The sequence below is a fragment of the Pteropus vampyrus genome, unplaced genomic scaffold (genome assembly GCF_000151845.1).
Source record: "Pteropus vampyrus isolate Shadow unplaced genomic scaffold, Pvam_2.0 Scaffold170, whole genome shotgun sequence".
NCBI classification, from domain to species: domain Eukaryota; kingdom Metazoa; phylum Chordata; class Mammalia; order Chiroptera; family Pteropodidae; genus Pteropus; species Pteropus vampyrus.
Window position 1 is genome coordinate 2600029 of NW_011888951.1, and position 22516 is coordinate 2622544.

General features: G+C 39.9%; 2 protein-coding genes across 16 annotated transcripts in view; one reads left to right on the top strand and one right to left on the bottom strand.

Annotated features, from left to right (window-relative positions):
* Positions 1 to 3062: 3062 nt before the first annotated feature.
* LRRC42 (leucine rich repeat containing 42) lies at positions 3063 to 21778 on the bottom strand. Of its 8 annotated transcripts, none has more exons than XM_023536817.1 (9): positions 21705 to 21778; positions 20010 to 20104; positions 15859 to 16345; positions 10949 to 11080; positions 9657 to 9775; positions 8324 to 8412; positions 8043 to 8156; positions 4753 to 4837; positions 3063 to 3561 (listed from the first exon to the last, which is right to left on the bottom strand). In XM_023536817.1, the coding sequence occupies exons 3-9, from the start codon at positions 16329 to 16331 to the stop codon at positions 3290 to 3292; spliced, it is 1284 nt and encodes a 427-aa protein (XP_023392585.1). In that variant the 5' UTR covers positions 16332 to 16345; positions 20010 to 20104; positions 21705 to 21778; the 3' UTR covers positions 3063 to 3289. The 8 variants fall into 8 exon arrangements, with proteins under 8 accessions (XP_023392585.1, XP_023392583.1, XP_011368744.1 ...); XM_023536815.1 differs by having other exon boundaries at positions 20010 to 20130; positions 21705 to 21774; XM_011370442.2 differs by lacking the exon at positions 20010 to 20104 and adding an exon at positions 21538 to 21602 and having other exon boundaries at positions 21705 to 21768.
* A 10-nt stretch (positions 21779 to 21788) lies between these two features.
* Positions 21789 to 22516, top strand: part of HSPB11 (heat shock protein family B (small) member 11) — a 47678-nt gene continuing 46950 nt past the window's right edge. For 4 of the 8 annotated variants that reach the window (XM_023536827.1, XM_011370451.2, XM_023536826.1 and 1 more), the window contains exon 1: positions 21789 to 21889. The gene's annotated coding sequence lies outside the window, so the exon portion shown is untranslated. Of the gene's footprint in view, positions 21890 to 22014; positions 22118 to 22295; positions 22394 to 22516 lie in introns of those variants that run through there. The other 4 variants (XM_023536825.1, XM_011370449.2, XM_011370450.2 and 1 more) reach the window with 4 other exon arrangements.

Consider the following 22516-nt stretch of genomic DNA (forward strand, 5'->3'; position numbering starts at 1 on the left):
CCACCCACCCCAAACCTCTTCTCCTGCATTTTCCCATGTTAGTAAATGACACCATTAACCACTCAGCTGCTCAGAGAAAACCTTAGGAAGCAGTCATCTTGGATTTTACTCCTGTTCCTTAACTCTCTGACACCAAATGCATCAACATGACCTATCAGCTCTACCTCCAAAACAGCCCCTGAATCCAACCTCTCCTCATTGTCACTACCACTCCTCTAATGCAAGCTGCCATCATCTCTCACCTGGACTTCTTTAGTGGTTCTGATTGTGCTCCCTGCTCCACTGTTGCCCCCACTATGATGCATGTTCCACACACACACATGGGGCTCATCAAGCAGCAAAGTTTCACTCTAAAATATAAATCAGATCACATGTGATTTTATGCTTGTTCAGAGGCTTTCTGTTACACTAAAGTAAATTTCAAATCCATGACTCACAAGACCTAGAAGAGCTGACACTTACCTCTCTCTTAAATCTGTCTTTTACCACTTATTCACTATGTACTAGCTACCTGGCCTTCACTTTTCTTCTGTCCTTAGAACATGCCAAGTGTTTGTTGTCTCAGGTTGTTCTTTCCTTCTCAGAGACCTTCTTCATCCAGATGTTTATATGATTAGCTCCTTATCATACTGCTCAACTCAAACATCACTTCCTCAGAGATGTCTCTGTAATCCCCTAAATTAATTCTCCCTATCCCCAAATATCCCATTATCCTGTTGCACTTTCTTTAAAGTACTTAATCACTATGTGAACTTAGTTTGTTCACTTACTGTCCTATTTACTTACTTGCCTGTCTCAACACCACCCTCACCCCCAAAGTAAGCTCCTTGAAGGCAAACACTATCTTTTGTCTTGTTCACTGCTGAATCCCTAGCACCTGGCATATGTTAAATGTTTAATAGGTACTTTTTCAAACTTATAGCTCAGTATTCTTTGAATGAATGTATACGAAAACTTGGCCTAATGTTAGAATCTCATGTAATTCTAACAAATGAAAAAGATGCTGATTTCATAAAAATGGGTAGGGTCCAGAAATTTTCGATTTAACAAATACCCCAGGAGACTCTGGGGCAGAGGTCCACAGACCATACTTTTGAGAAACACTGACTTATTTATTCTTGAAAGCATTATGTAGGTAGGTGGCATAGTTTTAAAGAGGTAAATTGAGGTTTAATAGAATTGAGTCATGTGCCCAAAGTTCTTAAGTCAGCAAGTGAATTCTAAGAATAAGAAATGGTAATTTAAAAATAGCTAATACTCACATGTAAGTTAAACATGCACAAATCACTTTACCTATTTTACGCCAGTCATAAATTCCTGACCTTCATCTCGCTCATTAAAACAAAGCCTAGACTTTCATAACTCCATTTGAATGACTACAATGAATCGTTCAGATCAAACAAGAAATATTTGTTTAAGGGAATCACTAGCAAAGGAAAATGAGATCCTTAAAAGAAAAAAGATTAAAGAAAATGAAATCTTAAGCCTTAAAAGTAAATTGTGTTTATAAAAGAAGTAATCAGAAGTTGCTTTGAAGGAAGATTTGCCTTCCAAAATGATCAGAACAGGTGGGATGTTTGAAAAGTAATTCCAGATGCCACTTTCGGACACAGCACTGCAACACCACAGCAATGGGGGAGAGGGGTGGTGGTGGGGCGTGATCAAATTAGACTGAAGTCTGACTAACGATACATGCCAAGTTTGACAAGTAAGGCTGTTTACTTGCACTAGGAATATGGCAAGATGTTCACCCAAATGACATTTTAAAACTCAACTTTACTTCTGCAAAGAAATCAATCTACATTGAATCTGCCTTTTTCATTTTATAAATTTCAGAAATCAGAGCTTTTGATGATACTGGGCAACAGGGCACCTGGCTTAGCTCTAAATAGCAAATACCAATCCAAGATCCCTCTTATTAAAATCCTGATGAAAAGCCAGAGCATTTCCAAATGTCAAACCTGTCACATCAATGTTCTTAATTTCTTAAAGTAGTCTTTCCCTTTTACTTGCCAGTAAGTTTTGCTTTAAGCTTCTTTTTAAGGACAGAATATGGTCTAGAGCAGCAGTGTCCAGAAGAAATAAAATGCAGATTACAAATGCAAGCCATGTAAGTTTTTTAGTAGCCACATTAGAAAAATAAAAACATGTGAAATTAAAATTAACCCCCCAATTACCATTTTAATGTGTAAATCAATACTTAAAAATGCAGATATCTTTCATTCATACTTTTGTACTTCGATGCCTGATATCCGGTGTGTTTTACAGCACATCTTAATTTAGCCACCTTTCAAATGTTCAATGGCTATATGTGACTAGGGGCTACATCCTGGACAGCCTTGCTACTCAAAGTGAAATCCACAAATTAGAAGCACTAGCATCATCTGGAAACTTGTTAGAAATGCTGAATCTCAACTTTTCAGACCAACTAAATCAGAATCTGTATTTTAACAAGATTTCCAGGTGGTTTTCATCCGCAATAGAGCTTGAGAAGCACTGGTCCAAGGCAAGTCATTGGTCACAGGTTCCTCATCTGTCAAATGGAAGATGATAAGCCTTACTTTTAGGACTATTGTGAAGATTCCTGGTGCTTTACTTCACATATGTAATAGCTGAGATTTTAACAAATAGTTAACTATTATTTAAAAGGCAATGTAAGAGTGTGGGCTTTAGAGGTGGACAGAAAGAAGTATAAATTCTGGTTCTGTCACTTATAAGCTTGGTGACCTTGAACAACTCACCTAAGTTAGGTTAAGTGAGTTTTCTTAACTCTAAATTGGGGCTAATCCCTACCTTCCATGGTTCTTGTGAGGGCAAGGCATGGCAAATATGATGCATTCTATAATGATAACCATATACAAATATATATATATATATACACACACATATATATGCGTATACACATACACACACATATATATACATATGTATATATCCCATTGGTTGGGCCAAATTGGGGTAGTAGCAAATCATGCTAAGCTTCCTTGTTAGTTCGCATGGTCTTTAATTCCAAATCAAAGTGTTATTTCCTGTAGCTTCCGTCTATATTTCAAAAGCAGAACTCAAGGACAGCAAAAACGTTTATTTGAAAAAATTACTATGTATTGAAAATATACATTAGAAATTATTACATACTTCCATAGCATTCCCCTTCCCCACCACAAAAGTAGAAATATCTGCTTGCTATGCTAATGCCGTAGGTAAAGTCAAACAAAAAGGAAAACATTATCAGCTGCCTTTCCTCATACGTTAGAGCTGGGGGGAAGAAAGGTCATCTTCTATCTGTCAATCAATAGGAATTTAACAAGTCCCAGTCTTCCACAGCAAGACACACATATTTCTGCTTTGAAGACTGTGAAGAGTTACCCTGTTCCTTTTCTGGTTCTTCGAAAGCTCTCTTGCTCTTCTTTGACTCCTGGCTTGAGACAGCTTCGTGTTTCAACAGTGGCCCATGGCAGTCTGGGACTTGCTCTTTATAGAACTGGAGTTTCTCAGAGGAGTTCATGTGAGTGTCTGCCAGGGGGCACTTCACTGGGGTTTCTGTTCGAGTCCTCTTCCCATCTATTATGAGAATGACAGAAGAGAAGGGTAATGAGTTTACTACACTGACATGTTAATGCCTGCCTAAGTCTAGAAAGCTGATCCAAGGGAAACGACCAAAGCCCAAACAGGGTGATGTCTGCATTAATTTTATTCCCTTCTGAGTGCCCTAGAAGGTAACGGTGGCATATGCAGTAGCACAGGCTGAAGGCCTGTACTCTGCCACCTCCTGGATAAGTGACCTTGAGCAAGTGACTTGTCTTGAGGTTTGGTTTTCTCATTTTTGTAAGTATATAAACCTATTTCATAAGGGTGATGTGAAGATAAATAATGTACATAAAGTGCTCAGCACAATGCTTAGCACATACTAAAAGCTAAAAAAAATGTTAGTCATTACTATTCAAATTCTGGACTTGACTGTTTCTATGAGCCAAATTTATGGCACAACTCTCAAATGATACAAACTTATTATATATTTTTTGGTGCGCCCTGGCTTTTTATTTTGTTACCTTTATTTCTCCTTCACTTCGATTTCATCACTTAACCTCCTTTGCAAAACATTGTTAAAATATACATAACATAAATTTCCCATTTTAACCCTTTTTTAGTGTATAGTTCTGTGGCACTGTTGTGCAAACGTCACCATGCATCCATTTCCAGATCGTTTACATCTTGTTAAACTGAAACCCTGTACTTATTAAACAATAACTTCCTATTACCCCTTGCCAGTCCCTGGCAACCACTATGTCTTCTTAGCATAATGTCTTCAAGTTTCATCCATGTGATAGCATGTGTCAAAATTTCCTTCCCTTTTAAGGCTGAATACTACTCCATTGAATGTAGCTAGTATATTTTGTTTATCTATTCATCTGCTGAGGGACACTTGGGTTGCTTCTACCTTTTAGCTAAATTTAATTCCTTTTTAAACATCTGTACTGTATTCTGTGCCACTGCAAATCTCTTTTCGAACAAGATAGGACATACGGATATACATACACGCATACATACAAACAATAAGCTATTTTCTTGGTGCTGGTGCTCAAAGCTAAGAGTGAACTCACGTTGTAAGCTATGTTGAGAACACAAGTCTTTGTGATCTAATTAAGTCAATACCATCACAATTAATTTGCCCACTGAATGAAGACAGGATTACTGCTTTAAGGGTGGAAACAACCTAAGGGCAAAAACTCCAAAGGAAAGGGAATTTCTCACAGAAGTGCTGAGCTGCCTTTCGAGGTTCCGAGGGTTCTCGTGGCTTCACAGCTTCCGAAGTCACACGCTCCCACTGCAGAACAATCTAAAACGTATTTGGAAAGATATGAATCTGAACAAAATCTCAAGCTTTTAATCTCAAATCTTCCTTATTCCCCCTATTCTCTTTCCATAAACACGAACCCCTGTGATAATCTTACTTCAGATGATTGTTGATAAGAGTAACAACCAAGTCAACCCTGGATTTTCTGTTTTACTGTAGGAGTTGGTTAAAATGCAAACATGTTGGACGTATGTATTTGCATGACTCAGGACAAATCTGTAAAGCTGACTCCCTATTTTCATGTCTATTCCAAACTAGAAATAAACTGCATATCCTTAAACTAAATACTAAAATTTAAAACCTTAGTCAAATTACTTTTACACATTCCTTGACTCACTCATGTCTTAAAATATACCAACTATAACTCAAATTCTGTGTGTATATAAAATGCCCACATTTCCATATTCTCAAGATACTTCATGATCAGCTTCCATTTTTTAAAACTGTTACAAATGTATTTTTATTATAAGCTACAACAAATTAATTTGGAAGTTTGGCTGGCTATAAACTATACATAAATAAAACAAATGGTTATTTCACACATACCATGAGTAACAAGAATTAAATTTAATATTTCTCATTATGGTACACAATTAAATGATTATCAAGAAAAACATTTTCAGGACACAGAGGCAATACAACACAGAGTTTAAGAATACAGTTCCAGAGTTAGCTCTACCACTTACTAGCCAGGGGACCCGTGGCAAGTCATTTAATTTCTGAGTCTCAATTTCTTCATTTGTAAAATGAGATAACATATGTGTAGGGTGTAGCACAGTGTCTGGCATACAGAAAGCACTCCATAAATAACAGTTGTCATCCCTTCTATGATACTTTCCTGATTATGGAAAACGGGGACACATCTGAGAGAATGCCGAGATGGATTAGCTGAATTTGGAGATGTTTGGAGATGGGGAAGAAGAAAATGAGTTAGGCTCTGGACACGTTGAATTTGAGATGCCAGGTGGAGATGTATGGACGATATTTAGGAATGGGTCTACCATGTGCGAGAAGGTGGAATCATCCCAGCAGGGGCAGTTAAGGCTCTGAGTATAGTTAAGATCACCTGGAGAGTGAGTGGAGGGTCGGAGGAGAGGAGGAAATGAGGAATTAGCAAGAGCTAAAGGGACAAGTGAGAAAGTTAGGGGAGAGCCAGGACAAAGGCCGACAGAGAAAAAGCATGAGGCAGACATGTTTTGCAGCAATGCTGCAGAAAACCCAAGGCAGGTGAAGAATGAGATTACGTGCCACCTTTAAGAGAACACCTGCAGGAGAGCAGTAGTGGCTAAAACTAAATGACAAGGGACTAAGAACTAAATAGGCAATGAGGAGGTGGGAGAGATAAGAATAGAAAACAATTCAGTTGTGTTGGGAGATGAGGACATGTTAGAATAAAAGGAGCTTGAGTATGTTTATACACAGAAAGAAAAGAGCCAAGAGAGGGTGAGGCTGAAGATGTGAGTGGTGGGGCAGTTGAGAGAACTGATTAGTGAACTATCACAGAGGTAGCTGCTGATCTTAGGGAACAGAGCTGAAAAACAGCGCACCCCTCTCAAAAAAACTCGAAAGGGCTAATCACTGGAATAAAGTGGCACACCTGTTCCCCTTACATAGGAGGGAAGTAGACTATGGTTGAAGAAATGAAGAAGTCTTGAGACAGAAATGGGGAAGTAAGAAGACTCTGTTAGATGGCCTCATTTTTATGTGTCATATTCTACTTCCCTCCTATCTAAGGGGAACAGTATGTCGCCTGCTGAGAATGAGGCAGGAAGAGCATGGAGGCAGCCTGCAACAGTTTCAACAAGGAATCAACAAGATAGATAAAGCTATGCAGCCAAGTGCCATGGCCAGACTGAGGTTGCATGGTGTAAGCAGCACAGAGCCCAATCCACTTACTTTCAGGCTAGGCTGTTTGGTATTTCACCTATACCAAGCTTTGCAAGAGAGATCCTGGTTTCCATGTTTTACAGATGAAGAAACAGAGACTTAAAGTTGCCTTAAGTCATATAGCTATTGAGTTGTCAAGCCAGAATCCCAAACCTAGGTCTCTTTGACTCCATAGCCTATGGTCTTTCCACCATGACATCTGCTACCAAACTATATCAAGCCTTTGTATGACCATCCCAACCTGGCCCAAATCCACTGGCTATGTCTAGGATTCATCCAGTCTACAAACTATGTCTGGCAATATACTATGATAATTACTTCAGTATGTGTTTTCTGGACTAACTTCAAAGTGCTTCTGTAACACTGACTCACCAGTCCCCCCACCTTCCTGTTTACTTATAGGAAGGTGATGCTATAATCAGGCATCTGGACAGGTCCACCATCATATGCATCACAGCTTAAGCCAATCAAGTGGTAATGAGGTCCTCTGACCTCAAACCCTGCTCCTTCTATTCTTTCGACACTACACCATCCTGCCATACATCCAATGGATGCTCAGTTAAATTAAATGATCCCTTTCCCCAAGAAGGGATCTAAAACAAGAGTTTGGGGAATTCTCTATGCCTCCACCAAGAAACATTGGTTTTAAGTGTTTGAAAGAGAAAGGCACCAGCTACACGCAAGCTAGCATCTACTGGTGCTGTACACTTGGTTACCTTCTGATTTCCTACTTAAGTGTGTACTTTACCAACTTAAAGGAGACCAAAAAGACAAGACATAGTCAAAGCAAAGTTCAGTCACGAAGTTGAAAATGGGAAGGCTCAGTGAGAAAAAGAGAAAAAAGATTTCTCTTTACTAAGGCTCTGACAGGTAAGAAATTTGCCCCCCAAAAGGGGAAGAGTCAGATTTGAACCCTTATCAGTGTGACTTACTTTCTCTCTAGTATACACACACTGCTAAGAAAATCTGTCCTTCTGAAACTGGGTCATGCTGCTTTTTTCACAGTAAGCCAGAATTCATTATTTTTCTGAGTCATTTCTAGAATGACATTTTCTTCTAGGTCCAATAAAGATGAGGCATGATCTAGTGACCAGAGCATGATATTTAAGGACCAGCATCTAACACCTTTTCTTAAGTAGTTGGGTCAGTTATAGACCATCAGTGTTTCTGATTTAACATGACGATGACAATTCAGCCAAGGAATACCAAGAAAATTAATGTTTGTTCTAAGTATTGAATAAGACATTTGGAATTAAAATGAAAAACCATATTAACTATAGGGGAGAAAAATCTGCAGTACCTGGTCAGCCCAGCCCTCTGTCTTGCAGTTACTGTGATCAAATTCCTTCAAAGGCACTTTGGAGTGGACAAGGCCTATGTGGGTCTGGAGCTTGTGCTTGATGGCTTTGATGTCCTAGTGAGGGAAAGACAGAAAAGGAATGCCCACACATCTGGTCAATTCGGACTTGCTTTTGGTAGGAAATAAACACCCTCATAAATAACAGCCCTTTCTCAACACCAACTAGCAGAAGAAATACATTTAATTGCGAGTGTGCAAAAATAAAAGAGCAAAAGTCTTACCTTGAGCCCTGTCCCAGAGATATCTAAGCAGTTTAGTTTTCTAAAAGAAAAGAGGTATCCGATTCCTGCATCTGTGATCTCAGGGTTACCTTGATGTCAAAAACATAGGTAGTATTCTGTTATAAAAGAACTGTTGCTAAAATGTCAACAATAAGGTCAGAAAAAAGGACAAATAATGATAAAATATAAAATACCGAGTGAGCAAACTGTTCAGAGTAAATTAGATATAGGGATCTTATCTTTATACATCTCTAATATGAAGGAGCCACGCTAGATAATCCTTAAGATCCTTTATAGCGCTAACTTTCTAGGAGTTGGGGGTTGGCAGAAAAATAAATGGACCAGGTTGTTAATTCAAAGGGTTTAATTTGCAACCATATGAAAACAGCATATAAAATCATGTATTAAAATGGTTCATCAGATTTTGTTCATAGCCATTTCACCTCCAAAGTAAAAAGATTTTAAAAATTTCAAAGGTATTTAGACACAGAAACTATTACTACTCTTACTAACCTTCATAATTTTCAGAATCCTTTCTTACATATTATCTTCTCACAACAGAGAGTACTACTACATTTAGCAGAGTCCTCAAGGCCATGAGCACAGTGCCTAGCACACTGTAGATACTCAAAAAATATTTGTTGAATGAATACACACTTCCCTGGGAGGAAGGTAAGATATTCGTTATTATCTTCATTGTACAGAAGCCAAAACCAAGGCTCTGAGAGGTTAAATAACTTGCCCAAGTTATTTAGGGTAGCTAAGTAAGAGTAGCAGAACAAAAAGTGTCCTCTGATCTCAAACCCTTCTCCTTTCATTCTTTTGACACCATACCATCCTGTCATACATTCAGTGGATGCTCAGTTAAATCATAAATGACCTCTATAAACTTTCTACCATTGGAGTCAATATCTGGTTAATCCTGAGTAAGTTATCATAATTGTTAATTCATCTGGATTTTCACCAAGCAAATGTTGATTAAAAAAGACCTAGCTCACAGACAACATGGATCAGCAACTCAAAGAATGTAAAGATGAACCAAATGTGCTTTATATATGCTATGAATATGATGAAAGGCTGCCCTGTCTGCACAGTAAGTGACAGGGATGAATCTGTATGGGTTTTTCCTACCCTAAAGAGGTGGCAGCATGCCAGAAGAGGTATCTGGGCAGGAGTCAAGAGCCTCTGGCTTTAGTCCTGCTCTCCCACTTACTTGCTGTGGCACCTAGGAAAGTACCCTCAATTTATCACCTTTAAAATGAAAGGAAGAACTAGATGATTTCTAAGGTCATTCTTCCAACATTAATAATCTATAATTTCTAATAAAACTTACAAGATAAGTCTAATAATGTTAGATTTTCAAGGCCTCTTTTCATCACTCGAACTGGTGCTGTCATTTTCCGCACCCCGGCATCAGATAAACAATTATCCTTCAGGTGGAGTTGAGTTACACTAGGGAAACAAAGTCCATAAATAAATTAAAGAGTTTGAGAAAGTCTAGGTATGAGAACATGCTTTCATAAATTTCATTAAAAAATATAAAATATCCTCTACCCCCTATTTCACACCCAATGCATTTAACAGTTAAAGATCTTTTGGTGCTATTTCAGTTACTAAGTGAAGGTTAACTTAGGGATCAGTGTTATGTAGTACTAACCTCAGAGGGCAGAGGGCACTAAAGGTATATGGTGGAATGGGGTAAATGAATTTTATTAAGGAGATAAATATATCTTGTTTAATATAAAAGCTGAATTTCTGACAAATGCGGTGTGAACACCAAAAACACTCTAAGTATATCGGGAAAGTCTGTTACAGAATTCCTATGAGAATTCTTTCAGCAAAGCAAACAATCCTCTAAGTTTAACCAACTTTATAAACCTAGATTTTCAGACTGAGTTCTAAGGTACAGTCATTAAGCCTATCCATTCAGCTAACCTCACAGAAGTGTATTAATATGTTCCACTGTTGCACACTGAACAAGAAATTTGAACTTTACTAACCTCACACAAAAGTACCTTTGCATGGGGCAGTATATAGGTGTTGCTATCCTAGACAGGCCTCAAGAAGTAGGTTAGACTCAGGTTTGTAATTTTGTTGTCCTTCTGGGTGTTTATGAAACCACAAAGGAATCCATCTGGCCTCCTCTCTGCCCACCAGTCTGAGATCAGTTGGACTATTTGTGAATGGCATAAACTGGGCGATTTCTTTAAATTATGGTTCTTGAAAAGATGTATTTGGCTGTCTTTAATAGTTCACTTTTTAAATAATTTAAAGTTCATTAATAGTTAAAACAGAAAATAATTACTACAGAAAATTGGGTAACTTCTCATCTCTTGCTAGAATAAACTAGGACTAGACACATAAAAGGCAAAATCATTTTTCAACTCAGGTAGCTTCAAGCACTATATGTTGAAATAAAGGTTATTTAGAAAAATGAACTGACTTTCATAAGAGTTATCCAATCTACATTGCTTCTACCAAGTAAATGGAGATTAAAAATATTTTAGGAAAAAAACTAGCAAACATAGAATTGGGAAGTAATTAGTATTCTTCAAGATGATCCTGTTGGATCACCCTTTAAAAAAATGATAAAACAATTCATCTGCAACAGTGGCAGGTCAATACCTAGACAGGGCCTCATTGGTGAGATGTTCTAGAAGTTCATGCTCATCTCCAAGCTTGCAACAGGAAAGATCCAGGCAGGTCAGCTCCCGGAAAGACTTAATCTCCTCAAGTTTTTCTGAGATCACCAGATATCTGTGGGGCGTGGAGAGCAATCAACAGCTTTTCTTTTCCTTCTTTGAAACAGTACCATTTGTGGCTTTCTGCTGCAGTCCACATTCCATCAGGACAAACTACTATGGAATAAGCATACTTCACTGATTACTACATGGGCACAGGTTAAATTGTTTCATTAGTTAATGCCTTGAAAGTCATTTTACATGACAGTGGAATAAAAACTAAATAAATAAAGTATATGAGCAAAGACAAGTCACAAAGAGAAAACATCTGCTTTGTTAGCAGAAAGACTTTGGTGTTGGTGCTGGGATCTTATCACAGAATTTCCAAACTTTAGGATATTCAAAATTTTAATTAATAATTCCTTGAAGGTTGCTTTTTCTCTAATGCTCAGTATCTAGTGGTTTGAAAACTGGAAGAGGTCCAAGAACTCTAGGTTCTAATCTTCACATCCAATGACCTACCAAGAGATATTTAGCATATTTCATTTTATCTTTTCTACTCAAACCCAAGTTTGAGTGTCTGCCCACTACACTGTTACTCTGTTACCCTGCTAACTTTACTCCAAAAGTATGTGCAGTATGATTATTACGAGGACCCACTCAAATCTAGATGGTCATTAAGACAAACCTGTGAGGACCACCAATTTAATTACACAGGAACTGTTACCAGGAAGTATCAGGGAGGCCTCTGGAGAGGAAAAGGAGATCATAAAGGCATTCCACAGCCCAGGCTGTGGTTTCCACCCTGCTTTCTAGTCGTTTATCTGTTTTAGATGAGGTCAGTGAGAAAAAATGAAAAGGGGTTAGGTCTGACAGGAAACAGAGAGAAGAAGATCCTAAAAGAACAGGGAAACTGACTTGTGGCAAGCGCACACTTCTCTCATTCATTTCCTCATGGATGTCTAGAAGTTTCCATGGAGAGATGGCATTCTAGGACCAATGGGGTGAAACTTAAAAGTGTTCACATCTCTCTTCTGTCAGCAGGATCATAATTACCAAAAAAGGATGAAATAATCAGAAGGTAAGAGGAAAGTCAGATCGCTTTTCTTCCAATTTCCAAGAAAAGTAATATGTACTGAAGCTGTGGCTGGCCTGATGGCTAGGTACAGATGGCCTGGGGCACTGATACCCACTCTAAGCCGCCTGGTAACTGAGCTCAGCTGGGTACACAAATGAGCCTTATTTACTCAGATGTATTTTAATTGCACTGTAAATAAAGCTGCCGGTTTTCCATCTTACAATCAGAGTTGAAGTGGGTTAACAGGGATTTGGGGGAATTACTGGCAATCAGAGAAAGGAAAGCATACATCCTTTGATCAATTAACCAAAAGATTTTTAGTAATTCTGAAACAAGAGTTATCTGTGAAGGGCATAACAATGTATAACATGATTAACAAACATTACAAAAATCAAAGCTGAAAAAACAAAATGCAAAGCCACAGACATTACTAGATGCTTACCTAGAACATAATCAAAGTTCTAGGGTCTTGCTCAAAACTAGTCTTCCAATTTGTGCCTTAAAGAGTTCAGAATTATATAGTGGAGAAGCAACAGAAAGATCACAGGCATATTTTACTGTCAGACCTGAGCTTGGATTCTAACAATCCTAATTACTTGTGTGATTGTGAGAAAGTTACTTAACCTCTCAGCCTCAATTTCTCCAGCTAGAAATTGGAGCTGATGATTATTTCTTTTCAGGATTATAAAGAAAATTAGAAATAATATTCTAAAATACATGGATTCCTATAGGCCCTCATTAAAAGGTTGCTATTATAATTACTTCAGTTACACAGGGTGATATTTTAAGGAAAACGTACTTGCCTCCCTGCAATCACCAGTGGGATTAAAAATCACTGGGGTTTCAACACAGGGAATACAGTTTCGTAGTGTTGGAACCCAACTGCAAAGACACTGGCTTTTCCTTCTGGCAGGCAGCTTTGACCCAACCCCAAGATAGCAAGTCTCTGAACCTAACCAATTATCTCATTTTCAATTATTTTCTCAAGTGCTTTCCTTTTGACCTGAACCCTTTTGTGCTGGAAAAACCTTTGCTGGTAAAATCTTAGCTGCTGCAGCTTCAGCCCTGGATTGCAAATGCAAACCCAAAATATCTTGCCCTCTTCCTTTTTTCCCTTGGAGATTCAAAAGAAAGGACTTTTTTTTTTTTTTTTAAATCACAACTGAAAAATCTCACTCTTGTATCTGAATAAGACAGCAAAGTTTGGAATCGTTGCAATAAAACATGAGCCAAAAAAATGTTTAAAATGCTTCTAATATTTTTTAATAAAAATAATACATCCTCCTTAGAGAAAAAAATTAAGAAAATATAAAAAATTATTTTAAAAATAAAACTTAAAAAATTAAAATTAATTTCAATCCCACTATCTAGATTACAATTCAATGAGTTTCTTTTTTTCTATATATGCAATACATAGAAAAATTTCTATTTTTTAAAAACTGGGATCATATAGTATATGTAAATTTAATTCTTATATTTTCATTTGGTATATAATGAACATTTCACCCCATCACTTTAAATGCTCTTTGGATATTATATAGTCAGCTTTCAGGTTTTCACTATTACAACTAGTACTATAATGAGCACCCTTATGTAAAAATATAATTTTTATGTTAGAAATTAGAATAGATTCCTAATAAATTGAATTAAAGGGCAAACAAATGGTATAGATGTTTTAAAGGCTCTTGATACATACTGCCAAGCTGCTTTCCAGAAATGCTTAGTTATGTGTGCATCAAACACGAATAAAAGTGCTATTTTCATCCAATTTCACCACTAGAACAGTATGCAGATACCACACATGTGTAAAAAGCATTTTCACTATCATGAGAAATATTTAAGCTGTAATAGTAGGTGGAAGAAAAAGAAAACAGAACACCAATTGTAGATTAGGGTATATTTCCAAATGTATAAAGAAATTATATTAAATTTATTAAGAAATATTAAATTAAATTACTATAAATGGTGGGACTATTAATTTTTTAACGTTATAGTTTTTTGTATTTCTCAAATAGTGTGTATTGCCTTTATGAAATAATTTTAAAACAAGATATTCATTCTAATTCTATTTTTCATTGTTCTAATTTTTCTACAAAACAAATTAGAATAAAAAATAAAGGAGTAATGTATATTCCAAATGTGTGAGCTACAATGAAATATTGCTTGACTTTTTCTTTTAGGCAAGGTAAGTTTTTCTTTTCCATTGGCAGCAGCGCCAGGCCCAGCCGTGACTGAGGCTGCAGCACAAAGACAGAGCTTTCATAAGGTGTCTGCACAGTTCATGAGTCCATGGTTCTGTTTTTGTCTGCATCTGTTCATGCCTTTTCTTTTTAAAGTATAATATTTGGCCTCGGGAAGAATATTAATTCTATGAGCCGATTAAATAAAAATTGCTTCTTTATTTTTTTAAGTATATGAGCTTAGCTTATGTTTTCTAGAATAATTTCTCTTCTTTCATTACATGCTTTCTGTTTAGCCTTTTAAAAAAAATTTAATTTTTAAAATTAAGTTTATTACGGTAACATTGATTAATACAACTATATAATTTTCAGGTATACATTATAATTTGACATCTATATATTCTATTGTGTGACTACCACCCAAAGTCCAGTTTCTTTCAACTACCATATATTTGCTCCTCTTTACCCACTTCACCCTACCTCTACCCACCTATATTTGACTCCCTTTACCCAGTCTACCTCTCTCCTCCTCCACCACCCCCTACTCTCTGGTAACCACTAGAGTTTAGCCTTGTTTTAATGATCATATTGATTGTGCATCGTAATTGTAAGCTGCCTTTCACATTTTCTAATTACAAAAAAGTTCATATAGTGGTATACTATACATATATTTAAAGAATCTACAAGCATTGATGCTAAATGATTTTCAAAATAAATGAAGCAAGCAAGGTGCTCATCAGGGTAAGCAGTGTGCTGCCATTTGTATGACAAAGGGGAAACCTATACATGCATGTATATGTACAGAATACCTCTGGAATGTTATAAAAGAAATTGATAACAGCAGTTGCCTCTAGGGAGAAGAAATAGGAGAGTAATGAGAGGGAGGCTTATGCTTTGCTTTATACTTTGTTGTGTTTGTTTTAAATTCTTTTCCATGTATATTTTTTAAGTTTTTGTTTTTAATTAGTAGATGCTTTGAAAATCATCTTCCATGATGGTGGGAAAAATTTTTAAATAGATCAATAAAAGTATATGAGTAAAGTCACAAGAAAATACATCTGCTCAGTTAGAAAACAGACCTTGGTGTTGGTGTTGGGACCTTATTTGAAAATTTCCAAAATTTAGGATACTTGAAATTTTAATCACTCATTCTTTCAAGTTTCTTATTATCTAATGCTCAATATCTTACCTTGCCTAAATGAAAAAGTCTGAAAACTAGAATAGGGCTGAGAACTCTGGTTACTAGTTTTCACATCCCAAGAGCATACGAGAGCTCTCTGGCATGAAGAATCACAACTCGTCTTTTCTATTTTCTCTTACTAGAAAAGTTGGTAGAAGAGTATTTTCTACATAATAAAAGAGCTGTGGGAAGCAACTAATCTTGGTAAAGTAGTTTTAAAATAAAGTTAAGTGCTGTCTGGAAAAGGGAGAGGGCAAAAAGAGTGATTTTTCTTAAAATGGCCCATCACTTTATGTCTGGAAGTTCTAAATTGAAGAGCTAGTTAATGGGAGAAGGCCCCAAGCCCACTAAGCCCCAGAGCTTGACACAATTAGCACACCCAATAAAAAACTCAATATTCTAATCAGAACACTCACCTGTTTCGCAGACACAGGGAGCAAAGCACCAGACTTCCATAGGCCTCAGTGAATTTCTGTAAAGCCCTTAGCCCTGTACCTGGTTCTGTGAATTTCTGTCTGGCTTCAGCAGCAGAGAACAGCTTTTCAGCAATCTGCTCAGGAAAGCCAATAAGGGAATCAATGTGATCAACATTGTCGGAGATGAAGCCCAGGACCAGGCTGAAGAGGGATTTGGCAGAGTACCGAAGATTTCCCTCCCGGGTGTATGTGAAGATGAAGTGATCTGTCTTCTCTTTCTGTGTGGTATCATCTTCCCGGTTCATGCAAAGCTCTACAGAAAACCCTTTGGGAAACAGTCTGAAAGGCCTTGGCTTCTGCAGGCTATTCCTGACGCCATCCAAGGCCAGATTGACCATGTGCAGCTGCCCATTTTCTCGCACGTAGATGGGCCCTGGGTCTAGGTGGTTTTCTGAGTTGAGGTAGTAAGACATTGCCTTTGTTGTAACTGTAAAAACAAGGCACAAGGGAAGCAAATCCAATTAAAATGCCATTTGTAACATGTAACTTCATCTTGCTTTGCCCAGAGCTTTATGAGCCTACCAGGAAGGCCCTGTGGCTGGTTTGGGGAAATGAAGCTTACCAGTTGCTTGTGAATTTGGGCACTGGTAGTTGCCTCTATTGCCTTTACCTGGAATTCCCTTTTCTACCCTCCCCCTTTTCTCGTCTATCTGGTGATCTCCTATTCATCTTTCAAAAACCAGCTCAAATCTCATTTCTAAAATTCACCTGGAGGAAGTTATCACAGAATGGGCAGAGTCATTTACAAGGAAAGGAAAGTCATGGCAACACAGTTGATGTTAGTAAAGCAACTGGAAACAACCTAAACAGGGGTGTTACTAAATAAATTATGATATATCCATACCATGAAATGTTACAGAGCCATTAAAATTATAAAATGTTTATTGATTTGCAAGTTATAAATGAGTACATATGAAATTTATTAGTTTTTAAAACCATGTTTATGCACAGAACAAAGACTAGAAATGAGTAACTCCCTTGTTATCTTGGCCCTTTTTACACACTTTTTGGTTGCACTTGGCCCACCATTCTGCTACTGATTTGTTTCCTGGCCTGTGTTCTGCTGGTTTGAGCTCCTTGAGAAGGGACCATATTTAACTCATCCAGACTCCCTAACAAAATGCTCTGGTATGTAATAGTCCCTGAGCAGATACTTACTTGCAGGACTAAAGTTTACTCATTTCCTAAACCTTACATAGACCGCAAGCAACAGGATTTTAAAAAATCTATATCACGAGAGCTAAATAAAAGCTATTATAGCCTCTGGAAGCTTCACATCTATTAAGGTTCGATTAGGGCACTTTTAAGATAAGGCAAAGCATCAAAAACAGTTGGGTATTTATGTGATAATTTGGATGACATTTTGTGCACAAGCACTAACTGGAATAAATGTTTTCCTGAGAAACTGTGAGATTTCAAAATACACAAGAAATTGCTATGTTAAATAAAGTGAAAATATTTGATGATCATTTCTACAACAATTTAAAGGGAGGAGAGGTAAAATTTAATATAATATAGGTAAAAAAGCTGCTGTTATCTCTAAAAGAATCTGATTGACTTTTAGAGTGAACCAATTCAGCTTTTTCTGCATCAATAGAGGGCTAAGATGCAGCTCTGATGCCACTTAAAAGAGTCAGCAATCAAGTCAGTGATCAAAAATGCTGAGTCCCTGGAGATCAAACAGTTGATCCTGTTTGTGGGCATCAGTGTTTTTACACATATAACAATCCATGTTTCTCCTGAGGATAATTATGTGTGTAAAAACACATCAGAAAAGAGGGACCTGCCTAGTCTGGGAGCCTCGACCTTTCCTGCTCATTTCCTTATGCCCTACTCTAGCCATGCCATATGACCCAGGTAAGCTGGCTATGTTCTCTTGTCCCAATGGCCTTTGCCCATTCTGCTCCTTTTGGCTGGAACACCCTCTTCTGCTTCCCTAACCTCTGCACCAGTGCATGCCTGTCTGGTTTTTCCCAGAGCACCACTGGCTCCTTCTACATAGCACTTAGCACCGTGCATTATGTCTTTCTCTCACTAATGTCCCCAGAGTTGTGAGCTCTTTGAAGGCAAGGCGCTTATTTGATTTATCTCTCTTTCCTAGACCCAACATAGTGCCTAGTACTGAGTAAGCCCTTGACAGATTATTTGCTGAATTGACTGGGACGAAGGGTGAGACCTCAAAGGGACAGACTTAGTGCTCTGAGCTTCAGGGCCTGCTGATACTGTTGCTAGGAGCCAGCGCCTCTTCCAGGCAACAGCTGCAGCACCTCCCCCACTTGCCAGATCCTTCTGCAGGTGGTAGAAGAAAAGCAGATGATGGGAGTATATTGCTACTGGTACTACCATGGGGGAAAAAAATCTACAAACCAGAAAAAAACCTCCTGCCACAGTGACAGCTCTTATAACTGATACTCTTGCCAGTATTAAGTGCCTGCTGCTCAGAAGATACCTCATTTATTCTAAGATCTTCTTCCAGTAGAAGTAAGCATCTGGTGCCTTCAACCTCACAGACTTTAATCTTGACCAGGAGATAAAGCAGATCCCCTTTGGTCTTTATCTCTATGATTGGATATTCAGAGCCCTATTCTATCTGTATATCAGAGTAGACATCAGGCATGGACCTAAAAAGGAATGACTTGATTTTAAAAGAAAGGTAAATTCAATGGAAGGTAACATATTACAATAGATCAGTACATTATAAGCTCCCTGACAAAGAAATAGGGTCTGCCCATCTGTATTATCCCTAAACCTCACCTCCAATACTGCCTTCAACAAATTTTGGAGTAAAATGGACAAATGGATGAACGGATGACTACTTTGGGTGAAAAGCAGAAAAGTCTGATTCCACCCAGCAGAGGGCACAGCAGCTTGGGACAAGAGTAAGGACGTTAACCCAGGCTGCCCCCAATCCTGGCAGCTCCTGCTTCCAGGGATCATTTTCAAAAAAAGGCACAGTTCCGGCTATAGTTTACCTTTAAATTACTCAGCAAATGCTAATTTCCTTTCTACATGATGAAAAGAAATCCAATATTTCCTAAAGAGTAAACCTACATCATCTGTCCAGAAGCCTCCAGGCCTCTCTACTCTTCAACTATGGCATTTGCGGAACCCACCTTGGTTCAGGGTATCCTGGTGACCTTTGATTTCTATTACTAAATATGTGCATCTTGCACTCTCTCAATAAGGAGTATCCTGAAAATTTGTAAGGTACCATAAAATGATCTAAGAATTATATTAGTGTTTAAACCTTTCAAGGTTCAGAACCGTAAAGCAAGTGAATTCCACACAAAGCTTCTGTACTTGGCTTTTGCTTGTGCCTGGCTGTTGCACATGGTGGTCTATTATAAATGGGCGCCCTCAGGAGACATACCATGGCAAAAACCTTCTGCAAACGGAAAAATTAAAATCATCAGCATCTGTAAGAATAACAATGTTCAGTGTAGATCTGCATTAGCTATATTTTATATTAGGTCAACAGAGTAACAGGCATTTTAATAGTCTTCCAGCTTCCTACAAAGAGGCAGTTTTGTAACCCATACAGCATCACAAAAAATATCACAATAGTGCATGTTCTAGTATTTGGCCACCATGAATGGGCCAAAGTTACCACAAAGCATGTCATTTCATCAAATGAAGAACATATACTACATTAAAAGTTCTCTATAGCCTTTTGAATAAGAGGCAAGATAAAGAAATTGATAAACACTACAGCTTTTTATATCTTGAAGCCAGTTTACCAAACAAGAAACAGGACTATCCCAGTCAAATGGGGGGAGGGGAGGTTGGCAACAGGATTAAAATTGTGAACTGAGTCTACAGCTATCTAATTTGAAGAGAAAGAGAGGAAAACACCTAACTTTAGTAGGTAAATTAACAATCCTCTAAGAAAAATAATGATTATTCTTAATTATAGTAATGATTAGGATGATAGTGATAGTGGGTATGATAGCAACCATTTACTAAGCACCTACCAGTTGCCAAGGACTGTGTTAGGTACTGTATTAAATGATTTCATGTAATCCTCAACAATCCTATGAGGTCAGGATTGCTGTTGAACAGATGAAGAGGCTCAGAGAAGCAAAGTAACTTACTTATGGAACAGAGCTAGTAAGTGGCAGAGCCAGAATTCAATCTCAAGGCTGTATTACTCCAAAGTTCAAGCTCTTTCCACTGCATGATGTTGTCTCTTAAGAATAAAAATATGACATCAGCCTTAAGGATAAAAAAAAGATGTTAAAAATTAATCTCATCCACCTGTTTGATCCCTCTGGTATTTACTGACTCAATCCAGGGGAGACAGGAAGGAGATAAACACACACACACCCCACCCCACCCCCACCCCCCCCACAAAAAACAGTGAACATCTGAGGAAAGAGTTGGTGGGAACAGAGCCAGGACAGAGCTACGTTGAGGCCTCACTTCTTCCCTCTGCCAGGGCAGAAATTACCCACATCCACACACCAGAAAAACTGTCAATCCACGGCCTTCATCCCAAAGCTGCAGACATCCTTGGTTTATCGGGAAATGCAAAATTCTTGAGAAAATTTCTAACATAAAAACCTGAACAGAAACTAGTTCCAAACCACCAACAATCAACTAACAATCTTACCTTCATTGTTCTGTCAACTACCATTATTTGATTTTCAACTTCTCACCATTTCTTTTTTCCTGTAACTTTCATTTCCTACCTGCCTTCTTACCCATACCCTTTTCTCTCCCAAGCTCCAGAGAGTCACACCATATCCAGCTCCCTATTTCCCCCATGAACATACCAATCTCTTCCACATCTTGACACTCATAGTTTTTCTCCCTGCTAACTCGAGAGCCGCTCACACAAAATCCAATCTCCACACCCAAAATCCTAACTCCTCCTTCCTTCACCCACTTCCAGCTCCTATGCCCTTACCTCTCTTATGCCCTTCTAATACTTCCATGGCCCTTCTGAAATCTGGCTCCCTGTCCCCCAGACCCAATCTCACCACCATCTGCCTCCCCCTCCTTCCCCACACCATTCCACGTCCACCCACTCTAACCAGCAGGCACTCTTTCCCTGTCCTTTACCATCTATACCCTTCCTTTCACTCTGGGATTCCATCTCCTAGGACCCCAATCTCTCCATCTCTTTCCTTGTCTTCTTGTCCTCAACCTTCAAAATCCTCTTCCTTCGGGCCTTATTATGCCTAATTTCACAATCCACAGCCCCAACTTCTTTCTTCCCTACCTCCAAGACCCCACCCTTTCTCCTATTCTAATCCTAGATCCTTTCCTCCTTGTACTCCTCAAAGCCCCTTACCCAGCAGGGCAATTCTTCATCTCTCTAAATTCTCACGCATGCCCCTCCCCGAGTATACCCAAGCTAATCCTCCTCCCTTCTCCTATCCTACCCCGAACCCCAATTCCTACGTCCCCATGACCTACCCCAGCACCACGAACCTCACCCATAAACCCATCTCCCACACGCCTATATCCTCATCCTCACACCTTTCACCCAACCACACACCGCAACCCCATTCCTCCTGGTCCTCCCCTCCCCCACTCCGCCCCTCCGTCACACACCGCCCCCGCCCCCACTCGCCGCCTGGGGCTCCGTGAGCCGTCCAGCCCGCGGCCGCCACCTACCTGTGCCCCTGCCTGGGGCAGAGAGCTGCACTCCTCGGTGGCAGCTCCCTCCTTCCACGGCGCGGCTGAGGAGAGGTGAAAAACGGCTCAGCGCCCGAGGCACAAAGCTAAGGAGCGTGGGACAGAGAGAGGATGGGAGGAGGGAGGGGGGGCTGGAGGCGACTTACCGCCTTGGGACCGCGGGGCTGACAGGCAGGGGGGAAGGCTGGGCAAGGGAGACGCGCGTGCGCGGGACCCGGCATGAGGGGCGGGGCCGAGCCTAGAGGCGGGGCCCGGCCCTGGGCAGGCGACCTGAGGGCCAAGAGCTCGGAGCCCGGAGAGGTGGGCACTGCGCGTGCGTGTTCGCTCGGAGGTGGGTACGTGGGTCTAGCAGGCCCCAGTGATCAAGCTGCGGGAGAGTAGGCAGTGCTCTTGCCTGGGGTTAAGGCCCTTGGGCAGGGCTGCGCAGCTCGGCCCGCGAAGTAAAGATGAGCTCGGGGGCGTGGCGTAGGGGTGGGGCCTGAGGGCGGGGTACAGAGAAGAACTCGGAGTAGGGATGTGCGTGCGCCTGGGAATTCCGAAGAGGCCGGGGCCGGAAGGGGTGAGGCGGCAGGCAGGGTCGGGGGCGGGCCCAGGACATGCGGGGCGGGGCCTGCGAGTGGGGTGGAGCGAAGAGTCCGAAGTAGGGATGTGCGCGCGCTTGGAAACTGTGGAGGCCGGGAGGAGGAGGAGGAGGAGGAGGAGGAGGAGGAGGGGTGGGCGGGGCTGAGGGCGGGGCGGAAAGGAGTTTTCCGAGGCCCTACTGTCCGTGTGCCTGGAGCTCACCCGAGGCCCAGCGAGCGGGCTGACGCGGCGGGTTAGGCTGGCATCTGGGGAGGTGGGAGCCTGGCTGGACGAGGCCGACGGAGAGGGATGGTAGTGGTGAAGGGAGCGAGCGAGAATGGGGGGGAGGGTTATGAGGGGACGTGCAACGCGGAGGCGGGAGGCGGAAAGGCGCTGA

Bases quoted from the DNA above. Each gene is read 5' to 3' on its own strand.
- LRRC42 (XM_023536817.1), bottom strand. From the start codon at position 16,331: ATGTCTTACTACCTCAACTCAGAAAACCACCTAGACCCAGGGCCCATC. The intron at 8,157-8,323 runs GTAAGACTTTTG...TTCCCTCACTAG, and splicing joins TCTCTGGGACAGGGCTCAAG to GACATCAAAGCCATCAAGCA. The intron at 4,838-8,042 runs GTACTGCAGATT...AATACGTTTTAG, and splicing joins CAGAGGGCTGGGCTGACCAG to ATTGTTCTGCAGTGGGAGCG.